The 12,562-nt window shown below is 51.4% G+C and overlaps 1 protein-coding gene across 3 annotated transcripts in view; it reads right to left on the reverse strand.

Moving 5' to 3' along the window:
* Positions 1–12,562, reverse strand: part of CTNNBIP1 (catenin beta interacting protein 1) — a 53,332-nt gene that overhangs the window by 11,101 nt on the left and 29,669 nt on the right. For 2 of the 3 annotated variants that reach the window (XM_060079652.1, XM_060079662.1), the window contains 2 exons: positions 7,817–7,935; positions 7,141–7,249 (listed from right to left, as the gene is read on the reverse strand). In XM_060079652.1, coding sequence (XP_059935635.1) covers positions 7,141–7,249; positions 7,817–7,912 — 205 coding nt within the window. In that variant the 5' untranslated portion in view covers positions 7,913–7,935. The remainder of the gene's footprint in view (positions 1–7,140; positions 7,250–7,816; positions 7,936–12,562) is intronic. The other variant, XM_060079673.1, reaches the window with a different exon arrangement.

Below are 12,562 nucleotides of genomic sequence, written 5' to 3' on the forward strand. Positions count from 1 at the left end.
CAGGCGGTGGGGGCAGAGGTGCACAAGGGCTTGGAGGCCCCTGCCGTCAGCTCTACACAGTAGAACCCATCACGCTGGTGAAGGAGGGTCAAGGTGGCCCTTTACCGGCCGGAACCAGAGGCTGAACTGAGCAACCGGCCCTGCTCTTCAGCTCTTTCCCTTTCTTGGGGTTATTTTTTTAAATTAATTTTTATGGGAGTATAGTTGCTTTACAATGTTGTGTTAGTTTCTGCTGTACAGCAAAGTGAATCAGCCCTACGTATATATATCTCCCCTCTTTTTTGGATTTCCTTCCCATTTAGGTCACCAAAGAGTATTGAGTAGAGTTCCCTGTGCTGTACAGTAGGTTCTCATTAGTTACCTATTTAATACATGGTATCAATAGTGTATATATAGTGGTATATATGGTATCAGTAGTGTATATCCCAATCTCCCAATTCATCCCCCTCGACACGGGGTATTTTTTTTTCTTTTTCTGTGACACAAGTTATCACGTACCAAGTCTTCTGGTTGATTTTTCAGTCGGATTCAATGTATATGAGATTTTTGGGTTCAATTTTATTATTATTAGGTTACAGGTAATTCTCATGAAAGTGTTGATTAAAGTTTAAAAAGATTAGCTTCCCATCCCACTGACTGGAATTCTCCCGGGGCCTGACAGTAATTTCAGTCCAGAGTTGGTTATCAGCTGGAGCCTCTGGGAGAGAAGCCTCAGAGCCTCACGTGAGCAGATGGGGGTCCCGGGACACCGGCAGCTGGTCCACACAGAGGGGGAGCCTCGGTCTACACAGGGATCTGACAGACCCCACGCTGTGCCAGAGCTGGACCACGGGGAAACGTGAGACTGCGAGCACAGCACGGACCCTGGCCCCTTGGGGCTCCTGACCTGACGTGATAACCGCTACAGGGAAGGAAAGATCCACAGGCAGCTCAGGAGTCAGAGGAGGAAAGCGGGCCGACGCTGGAAGGGCAGAGAGGGCGGCAGAGGAAGTGAAAGAGCAGAGGCCAGATGGTGTGGGAAAGGATTCCAGGAAGAATGCTGGCTGTAAAATGGAGATTGTGCCAGCACCCCACTCGAGGGCCGCTGAGAGGCTCAAGTGGGGTGATGAGCAGAGGGGTGAGCTTGCTTGGCCCCTGGAAGAGCCGTGCACTGGGTGGGCCCTCCCCTTGGGCCGCTGGCTCCCTGCTGCGTTGCCCATGACCACAGCTATTTTAACAAGGTTCTCAGTGTAACCCTGAGACCAAATGACCTATTTTAGGCTTGCTGGCAGCGGACCCTGAGCCCGCAGCCTTGGCTTCCGCAGGGGAAAGCCGGAAGAGCCCTGGGACCGCCCAGCTGGCTCAGGCTGGGGACCTTCCCTGGAAAGTCTCTTCGAGAAAGAGTGTGATCAGACGGAGGCTGGAACAGGCCTGGGGAGCCAGCGTGCCAGCACCGCAGCTCCAGGGCCAGGAAGAGGGGAAGAGAAAGGACGAGGACTTCCTTAACAAAATGGGCCACATCAAGACAGGGTCCCTCCAGCCCTGGGACAGCTGGACAAGGGTCTATATGAAGCATGACTCGAGGATGGTAGTTCTGCAGGCGACTGACCACGAGGAGGCCTTTGCCAAGTGCACCAGGGGCCTGGAACTGGCACTCGCCGCATCCGTCCCGGGTGTGGTGCTGGGGCAGGGAGAGACCTGGAGCTCAAACAGAACCAGCACGTTCAAAGGCACCTGGAGGTGAAAGGCCCAGAAAAAGAAGGCAGCAGGAAACCCTTCCAATTTTCTCAGGCCCTCCTGGAATACCATGCTAACTGCCTACAGCACACCTGCTCCTCTGGTAAAACACTGTCCTGCTTAAAAATGCACATGGCCTGTAAGCCACTCCTAGACGGTCTTTGTTTACCACACCCTGGACCCACATGACCCGTTCTATGACCTTGAGCATCTTACTCAACCTCTCAGGGCCTGTTTTCTCATCGTGAAAGTGGGCCTGTGACAGTGGCTGCCTCACAGGGCTGTCATGAGGATTCTCTGGGATAACTTTATATGCTACTTGACACGGAACCTGGCACATAGGAGGAGCTCAATAAATTAAATTAATTATAATTAATAGCAAAAATGAAAAACAAATATCGAGTAGGAAAGGATCAGGGGACTTCCCTGGTGGCGCAGTGGGTAAGACTCCTCACTCCCAATGCAGGGGGCCTGGGTTCGATCCCTGGTTGGGGAACTAGATCCCACGTGCATGCCGCAACTAAGAGTTCGTGCGCCGCAACTAAAGATCCCGCGTGCCGCAACTAAGACCCGGCGCAGCCACAAAAAAAAAAAAAGGTAAAGGACCGGTCAAAAAATGATAGCACAGCCACATGGCTGCATATCATGCGACTGCTAAAATGTTTTCTTGAAAATCGTTTGAGGACATGGTAAATTTATCATAAGTAAAAAAATGGATGTTAAAATGGATATTACAACGTTTACACTGTATGGTCTCAACTCTGTAATGAAAATACATGCATTTTAAAAAAAATCTGCTGGGAAATTAATGCAAGGGAATAGTGATTCTAGCTACATGATAGGAGTCAATCCTCTAAGCTTTTCTGCTGTTTGTCTTTCCCAGTGACTTTCCACAATGACTATGCATTCTTTTATAGCCAGGAAAAACGATCGACATATGTTATGGAGAGAATAGCACTGACAACAAGAAAGGCACGAACTCAGCATTCTGTTGAGCCTGCTTTGGAAGCTACAGCTCTCCGCCCCCGAGCCTACAGCTGGGGCTTCTCAGCAAGGCGACCTTCCCAGAGAAGCAATGACTGCCTTTGGTTCAAAGTCAGTCCAGTGAGGATGTCAGGTCTGCTCGGCCACCCTGGGGACCAGGAGACAAGCGCTCCATGTTCCTGCCTTTCGGGGGGACTATGGGCTCCCAGACCCAGAGCCTGGTCCATTCATTCACCCAAGAATATGCTGGCGCCCTGGGGGGCCCAGCCCCACAAATACAAAGAGGGAAGCCACAAGGGGCTCAGAGTTGGTCAAGAGATGGACCAGGAGACAGTGTGCGGAGTAGCAGGGCCGAGGTACACGTGTGTGGTGGGGATCACAGGAAGGCCTGGCCCTGCCTGTGGGAGGCAGGGGAGGGGGTGGGCTCAGGGCTGGGCTCCTGGCAGCTGAGAGGCAAATGCAGGGATGGAAAGGCGTGAACGCACGAGGCCTGAGATGGGAGCTGAAAGCCATTCACTGTGGCTGTTTGTGGAGCATGAGGTCCTGGTGTCGGGTGGGCAGGGGTCCTGCTCATCACGCTAAGGGGTTTGGATTTTATCCTCAAGGCAGTAGAGAGCCACTGAAAGATTTTAAGTCAGGAAGAGACCCACTGATGTAGCCTTCGATACTCACTCTGGGTACAGGGTAGAAAGTGCACGGAGAGGGCAAGACGAGAAGTCAAGGGGCCAATTAGGGGCTGTTTGTGGTGATCGAGACAAGAATTAACATGGGCTCAGACCAAAATGGGGGTTCAAACCAAGATGGAGAAGACAAAGCAGACGTGAGGAGCATTAAGGCGGGAGGATCAAGAGGACTTGGGAACCTCCTAGATACCTGGGGAAGACAGGAGTCAGTGGCTGGTCCCCAGGACACTGGGTTCATGAGTGGCACGTGCTCACAACAGAGAACGCAGGCGGGAGCACAGATCCCGGGGCAGGGAGAGGTTACGACCCTGGACCTGCTGAATGTGGGGCGTGTGCGGCCAGACGGCCAGTAGAGAGGGCGCATCAATCTGGGGGTCAGCAGGGGGTCTGGGCTGAGGGGGTGTATTTGGAAGGCGTCGACCAGAGCTCTGCTGGAGTCACGGGAGTGTATGTGACCTCCCAGGGAGAGCGTGTGTCACTGAGGAGAGGATAGAATATGGAGAACACCAGCATGACCATGGTGAGGGGAAAGGAGGTGCTGGGGGGGGAGGCAGTGAGCAGAGAGAGGCAGGAAATGGGGGAGGGGGAGGGGGGTCTCAGGGAAGACAAGGGAGGGAAAGGAGGGCTTCCAGAAGGAGGCTTTCGAGGGTGGTCTTGGAACAGCACAGGCCAGGCAGGTCTACCCACTGTCCAGTGCAGTACCGGGGGGCCTCTGGGGCCCTCTCCTGGAACCATTTGGTGAGGCCCTATGGTGCAGGCCCGTGCACCAGGGTCTCCAGCACCTACCTGGTCCCAGCAGATACTGAACATGTGTTCACCGAGGGAAGAATGGGATGGGGGGCGGCCGGGAGGTGTGGGCTGAGGGATGCCCAGGCTGCCGCTCTCCTATCTGGGTCTGGGGAGGGCAAGCAGGGCTCCCGGTACCAGACCCCTCCAGCCCCAGAGGGGAAGCGTGTGCGGGTCCAAGGTGGTGGGCAGGACCCCGGGACGGATGGCCAAGCACTGACCCATTGGTGGGGCGGCCTCAGGCCCTCTACTGAGGGCAGCTGGAACAGCATAGGTCAGAGTTGCGGGAGCCGGCGGAGCAGCGCACAGGCATTTGCTGAGAGACAGTGCCGCCTAGTGGCAGGAGGCGCTCACACCAGGCTTCTATGGGACGGTCCCGCCCATCACCCCGAATGCTCCTAGGCCTTTCTGGGCCTTTTTCATGTTGGGGTCCCGAGCACTGGAAGCAATGATCCAGGGCTCTTGCCACCTGGGTGGCACCTGAGACTCTGACAGCAACATGCCCTGTGGCATCAGCTGAGGTCGGCTCTGCCAGTGGGGAAGGTGGGCAGGCTAGAATTTTATCAAAGCCCCATTTGGCCCCACGGCGTGGGCAGAAATGTAGGGTCCTGCTCTCAGGCTTGAACCTCCATAGTGGGAGAGACTGGACTGCTTGTTGTTTCGTTGGCACAAAGAAAATACAGTAAGCCTGTGAGGCTTGTCGCTGGAGGTGACTGTGGGGCGAGGGGCAAGCTGAAAGGCGGCCCAGCAGCAGAGAACCATCTCCCCAGAGGCTCTCACCCGGCTCCAGGTTCACTCCCAGGAGCCTGCTTCCCGGAGACAAGTACCCAAGGCCAGCCTGTCCGTCTGTGGACGCCCCACACCCAGGAGGGCCTGGATTCCAGGGCCACGAAATCACAACCACATGCCCACGGCTCACTCCTGACTGCTCAGCAGTTTCAGGCCAGGTGAGGTCACCGTGACCGCCTTAAAGAACTCAGCAGAGCTCATTTTTATTTTCAGTTGTTGGTTTAGCTGAGCAAGACAAAAAGAGTTCTCTTAAAAACACTTTTTAAAACTTCCCCTTTAAACAACAAGGTCTTACAGTATAGCACAGAGAACTATATTCAATATCCTATGAGAAACCATAATGGAAAAGGATATTTAAAAAAAGAATGTATATATGGGTAAAACTAAAGCACTTTGCTGTACAGTAGAAGTTAACACAACATTGTAAATCAACTATACTTCAATTTAAAAAAAAGAAAAAGAAAAATAGGAAACCAAAAAACCCATTCAGAATCTAAAAAAAAAACTTCCCTTATTGTAAAAGAAATGTATGCGCAATGTTAAAAAAATTAGTTTTACAAAAAAATGTGTGACTTGGGAAGTCAAAGTCCCTTATGTGGTTCCACCCTCTATCAGAATTTTCTATAAACAACCTGGTAAATATTCTTTCATCTTCTTTTGCTCTATACACATACATCCGTGCGTGTGTGTATATGGGTGGGGGGTGGGCAGTGTATGTGGTGGTGTTTTCTATACTGACATACAGTCCTATAGCTTCTTTTGATTTTTGTCCCATTAACAGCTTTCTACTTAGAGGCATTCTTACCCCTGCAGCTCAAATTCAGGTTAACCCAGTGACCCAAGACCAGGCTGGGAGAAAAGGTGATGCCCCAGGGACTCAGAAGCCTGAGGGTTTCAAGTGAATGCGGTTGGGGAGCAGGGGAGAGGGACCCACGCTAAAACCCAGATCAGCCCTGGAGGAGAAAAGACCTCTCCCGGAAGAAATATCCCAGGATGGGGTTCGGGGGCAGACTCCACACCCTTTATCTCCTCCTCCCCAGCGGTGGCTGACAACACAGCTGGCGCAGACAGGCTGCGGCACGAGGGTGGCCCTGGCGAGCGGCTGTCCCCGGGAGCTGCTGGGGCCACGGGAACACCCTGTACATTTCTGCTGACTTGGGCGCACAGGCTGGGTCACACCCAGCGTCAGAGCTCGGGAACCGGGCCCTGCGCCAGGGCAGGGCCCTGCGTGTGACATCCAGGAGAACAAGGGCGGCCTCAGGAAAAGCGGTCCCGTGTGCCAGGTCTGCTCACCTCCCTGGCCTCAGGGATCAGCAAACACGCCCATCAGCACTCTGCTCCTGGGAGCCCACTCACACCAGACAGGCCACCGGCTGCACGATTCAATGGCCAAGAATTCCAAGCAATTGGAAATTGGTGGTCACGGTCCTGGGCTACAGGGTCAGGATAAGGCTTCCAGAAAGGGAGAGCCCATTAAGTGCCCAGCAGCTTCCTGTGGCTCCAGGACAGACAGAGACAAACCCAGCTCTGCAATCGGGCTGCAGGTTTGCATCCTGGGCCCCCCAGCAACTGGCTGCAGTGGTTTATTGCTTCTGAACCCCCATTTCCTTGCCCGCTAAGTAGAAGTAATATTTCTGGCAGCTCGAGCCTGCTAGACAATAAACACTCAGAATGCCTTGGGCAAACGGAGACCTCCAGGGCCACTGGGGCCACCTTCCTGGGCACAGCCAGGAACACAGCAGCCACTGTGCAGCCCGCACCTAGAGCAGGCCCTTGCACACAAGGGTGGTTTCCTTGTCCCTGAACAGAGTACTGGGGGAGGGGGGTGCAGGGGCCAGGCCAAGTCTGAAGAAATACAACCACCAGAGCCTCTGCAGCTACGGGGCCCCCAGACACCTCCGTTTCTTCCTCTTCCTCCCCCAGGCCTAGAAAGGGATCCCCCCCCCCCGCCATTACCTGATTGGGTCCTTGGCTCCTAGCTGGGGAAGGAGAAGGGACCAGCCTGGAGGCTCTGCAGGCTCCACGTCTAGAAGCTGCCGCCACCCGGGGCTCAGCTCTGTGGGTGAGGGAGCTGCAGCCCCGAAATCTCTCTCTCATGGACCACCCATCTGGAAGGGCTGGAGCTACGCTTTCTAAAGGAACCACAACTTGCTGTCGCTGGCCATGCGGGCCCTCGACTCACCGTGGTCGATGGACTCACCCTGGTCGATGGAGTGCGGGGGCAGCTGGCTGAGCTGGCTGTTGACCACCCCCGCGTAGGTGCGCAGGAACTCCTCCTCGCTGGCCGTCAGCTGCAAGGGTGAGAGGGCTGGGTGAAGGGTGGCCCGCACCCGCTCCCTGGGCCTCTGCTGTTGAGAACTGACCTTTTAGTTCTCCCCTCTGCTCCCACCCCTGAAACTTGGTCCATGGGACCCACAGGCCTTGGCACCGGGATCAGACTGAGGACGGGGATTCCAGCGTAGGGCAGGCCCTGCTTGGGGAGCCCCTCCCTCTCCTGTTGAGAAGGGCCACTGCACATCTGCTGCCCTCTCAGTGGCTGTCCTGACCCCTGGTCACCCCTGGAAGAAAAGACTCCCAGGAAAGGGGAGGAAAGGAAGGTGAGGGCCTTTAGGATCCTCACCCACTTGGCCCAAACTTGGCACAGGGGGTGGGAAGACTACCCCAGCAGGGCCTGCCGAACTGGACATGCTGGTGCCTATGCCCGGGAGGGAGCCTGAATTAGCCACAGTCAAGCCAGAGGCCTGGCATCCCCTTCCCCAGACCACAGCTGCTATAGAAGGTGGTTACAGCCCCTCTGCCCGCCTGCATCAGGCACCCTCCCTGGGGGGCCTGCTGCTCGACGCCCCGAAGGCACTCACGTTGGAGCCCATCTTCCTCAGCATAAGCAGCACTCGGACCTTCTGCTGAATGTACATCTCCTCCGGACTCTTCCCGGGGGCCCCCTCGCGGTTCATCCCCTGGCCAGCTCTAGGGACTCCTGCAGAGCGAGGAGAAGCATGGGGTGGGGGGGTGACAGGACGACACATACCCGCATACCGGCACGAGTTGTCAGGCCGCCCATGTTGCATCAGGGGCTTGTTTCTGAGAGCCCAGAGCAGGTGGCGAGTTGCCCGTTGCTCCCTCATGCCTGCTGGCCCGACAGCCAGACTGAGCAGGGATCTCCCCGGAGCAGGCGCTGGTGGCCAGCCCCCTCTGTGTGTGGAGCTGTCAGGCCCAGGTGGCTGAACTGACCCAGACTTCTGGCCAGCTCTACCTTCCAGCCACCCCTCAGCAAGGCTCCTGCTATGAGCCCAGGAGATGTGCTGCATGAAACCCAAAGTGTCCCCGTCTTTCAAAGCCAGCAACTTCCATGAGGAGCAAAGTGACGTGATCAGAGGCAGCCGGCTGGGGCCTGTAGCTGGAGAAGCCATGGGATCAGTACCCAGCCCCCAAACACCAAGACAGCTCCCTCTGCAAAAGTCCCTGATGAGCTCAAGAGGCTGCCTCCTGGGCTGGGCTCCAAGGAGTCCCTCGATGGGGACGGCGAGCCCGGGGCTGCAGGCACACTCACCCGCCCGGGCTCGCTGCCGCCACCCTCACAAGCCCACCCACCTGTCACAGGGTGGCTCTTGCACGCGGCAGCTGCGTCCAGGTGCAGCAGGGACCCGACCTGCAGAAAGGTCCCAGGAGAGAAGTCCCAGGGTTTCCTCCCTCCAGGAGGAGCTGCGGGGGAGGAAGCCGGGCGTGGAGGGGTTTGGGTTACACACTTGTAACTCCTGGATGAGTCAGAAATAACGCAGCAGCTGGTGGGGGTGGAGCCCTGGCAGCCCTGGTGCCAAGGAGCTGCGCTTAGAGGACCAAGGGAGCCGGGCTTGCGGGCCAAGGACACTCCTCACACCGTCCATCCCTCAGGGGCCAGCAAGCCTTGGACCAGCAGGCTCTCCCAGGTGAAGGGCCGACTCAGAAAGGCGCCAGAGCCCTGGGCAGCAGCCTCCCTGGAGGCTCCTGTCAACCGCTCAGTCCCCAGAAGCTGACAGGGGCTCCGGCCCTAAAAGCCTGCACAATAGGGCAAAATGTGTATTGCGTAGCAACGCAGCTGTGTACTCAATGCAGTGCCGCCTCCTTACAGGGCCTTCCTTTCCACCACCAAAGCCCAGGTTCCCGCTTCTACTGTCTGCTACCCTGTCACCTCCTCCTGGTCCAGAAAAGGGTCTAATTAACCACTGGTAACCAGGAAGGAGGGGTGAGCTGCCTGCAGAATGACCTCTGCTGAGAGGCAGCCAGCCGTCCCCTGGGGCCAGGTGCACGAGCACAGCAGACAGCCCTCAGTTCCCAGCACAGCTGAGTGGGGAGGCTCGGTTCTGGGGGATCACTCCTCCTCCTGTCCACCCCTCTCATTTCCTTCCACTCCACCACCCAGTGCAAGTAGCCGGAATGATCTTTTTATTTTTTTAAATTTTTTTTATAAGTTGTTTGTATTTTTTTTATTTTTTGAATTTTATTTACTTTTTTATACAGCAGGTTCTTATTAGTCATCAATTTTATACACATCAGTGTATACATGTCAATCCCAATCGCCCAATTCAGCACACCACCATCCCCACCCCCCTGCGGCTTCCCCCCCTTGGTGTCCATATGTTTGTTCTCTACATCTGTGTCTCAACTTCTGCCCTGCAAACCGGTTCATTTGTACCATTTTTCTAGATTCCACATACATGAGTTAATATACGATATTTGTTTTTCTCCTTCTGACTTACTTCACTCTGTATGACAGTCTCTAGATTCATCCACGTCTCAACAAATGACTCAATTTCGTTCCTTTTTATGGCTGAGTAATATTCCATTGTATATATGTACCACAACTTCTTTATCCATTCGTCTGTCGATGGGCATTTAGGTTGCTTCCATGACCTGGCTATTGTAAATAGTGCTGCAATGAACATTGGGGTGCATGTGTCTTTTTGAATTATGGTTTTCTCTGGATATATGCCCAGTAGTGGGATTGCTGGATCATATGGTAATTCTATTTTTAGATTTTTAAGGAACCTTCATACTGTTCTCCATAGTGGCTGTATCAATTTACATTCCCACCAACAGTGCAAGAGGGTTCCCTTTTCTCCACACTCTCTCCAGCATTTGTTGTTTGTAGATTTTCTGATGATGCCCATCCCAACTGGTGTGAGGTGATACCTCACTGTAGTTTTGATTTGCATTTCTCTAATAATTAGTGATGTTGAGCAGCTTTTCATGTGTTTCTTGGCCATCTATATGTCTTCTTTGGAGAAATGTCTATTTAGGTCTTCTGCCCATTTTTGGATTGGGTTATTTCTTTAATACTGAGCTGCATGAGCTGTTTATATATTTTGGAGATTAATCCTTTGTCTGCTGATTCGTTTGCAAATATTTTCTCCCATTCTGAGGGTTGTCTTTTCGTCTTGTTTATGGTTTCCTTTGCTGTGCAAAAGCTTTGAAGTTTCGTTAGTTCCCATTTATTTTTGCTTTTATTTCCATTACTCTAGGAGGTGGATCAAAAAAGATCTTGCTGTAATTTATGTCAAGGAGTGTTCTTCCTATGTTTTCCTCTAAGAGTTTTATAGTGTCCAGTCTTACATTTAGGTCTCTAATCCATTTTGAGTTTATTTTTGTGTATGGTGTTAGGGAGTGTTCTAATTTCATTCTTTTACATGTACCTGTCCAGCTTTCCCAGCACCACTTATTGAAGTGACTGTCTTTTCTCCATGGTATATATATCCTTGCCTCCTTTGTCATAGATTAGTTGACCATAGGTGCGTGGGTTTATCTCTGGGCTTTCTATCTTGTTCCATTGATCTATATTTCTGTTTTTGTGCCAGTACCATATTGTCTTGATTACTGTAGCTTTGTAGTATAGTCTGAAGTCAGGGAGTCTGATCCCTCCAGCTCCTTTTTTTTCCCTGAAGACTGCTTTGGCTATTCAGGGTCTTTTGTGTCTCCATACAAATTTTAAGATTTTTTGTTCTAGTTCCGAAAAAATGCCATTGGTAGTTTCATAAGGATTGCACTGAATCTGTAGATTGCTTTGGGTAGTATAGTCATTTTCACAATGTTGATTCTTCCAATCCAAGAACATGGTATATCTCTCCATCTGTTGCTATCATCTTTAATTTATTTCATCAGTGTCTTACAGTTTTCTGCATACAGGTCTTTTGTCTCCCTAGGTAGGTTTATTCCTAGGTATTTTATTCTTTTTGTTGCAATGGTAAATGGGAGTGTATCCTTAATTTCTCTTTCAGATTTTTCATCATAGTGCATAGGAATGCAAGAGATTTCTGTGCATTAATTTTGTATCCTGCAACTTTACCAAATTCATTGATTAGCTCTAGTAGTTTTCTGGTGGCATTTTTAGGATTCTCTATGTATAGTATCATGTCATCTGAAAACAGTGACAGTTTTACTTCTTGTTTTCCAATTTGTATTCCTTTTATTTCTTTTTCTTCTCTGATTGCCGTGGCTAGGACTTCCAAAACTATGTTGAATAATAGTGGTGAGAGTGGACATCCCTGTCTTGTTCCTGATCTTAGAGGAAATGCTTTCAGTATTCACCATTGAGAACAATGTTTGCTGTGGATTTGTCATATATGGCCTTTATTATGTTGAGGTAGGTTCCCTCTATGCCTACTTTCAGGAGAGTTTTTATCATAAATGGGTGTTGAATTTTGTCAAAAGCTTTTTCTGCATCTATTGAAACGATCATATGTTTTTTATTCTTCAATTTGTTAGTATGGTGTATCACATTGATTGATTTGCGTATATTGAAGAATCCTTGCATCCCTGGGATAAATCCCACTTGATCATGGTGTATGATCCTTTTTATGTGTTGTTGGATTCTGTTTGCTAGTATTTTGTTGAGGATTTTTGCATCTATATTCATCAGTGATATTGGTCTGTAATTTTCTTTGTTTGTAGTATCTTTGTCTGGTTTTGGTATCAGGGTGATGATGGTGGCCTCACAGAATGAGTTTGGGAGTGCTCCTTCCTCTGCAACTTTTTGGGAGAGTTTGAGAAGGATGGGTGTTAGCTCTTCTCTAAATGTTTGATAGAATTCACCTGTGAAGCCATCTGGTCCTGGACTTCTTTTTGTTGAAAGATTTTTAATCACAGTTTCAATTTCATTACTTGTGATTGGTCTGTTCATATTTTCTGTTTCTTCCTGGTTCAGTCTTGGACAGTTATACCTTTCCAAGAATTTGTCTATTTCTTCCAGGTTGTCCAATTTATTGGCATAGAGTTGCTTGTAGTAGTCTCTTAGGATGCTTTGTATTTCTGCGGTGTCTGTTGTAACTTCTCCTTTTCTATTTCTAATTTTATTGATTTGAGTCCTCTCCCTCTTTTTCTTTTCTTTAAAATAAATTTATTTATTTTATTTATTTATTTTTGGCTATGTTGGGTCTTCGTTGCTGCGCGCAGGCTTTCTCTAGTTGTGGCGAGCGGGGGCTACTCTTTGTTGTGGTGTGTAGGTTTCTCATTGCAGTGGCTTCTCTCGTTGTAGAGCACAGGCTCTAGGTGCCCGGGTTTCAGTAGTTGTGGCATGCAGGCTCAGTAGTTGTGGCTCGTGGGCTCTAGAGCGCAGGTTCAGTAGTTGTGGC

This window comes from Mesoplodon densirostris, chromosome 2 (genome assembly GCF_025265405.1).
Source record: "Mesoplodon densirostris isolate mMesDen1 chromosome 2, mMesDen1 primary haplotype, whole genome shotgun sequence".
NCBI classification, from domain to species: domain Eukaryota; kingdom Metazoa; phylum Chordata; class Mammalia; order Artiodactyla; family Ziphiidae; genus Mesoplodon; species Mesoplodon densirostris.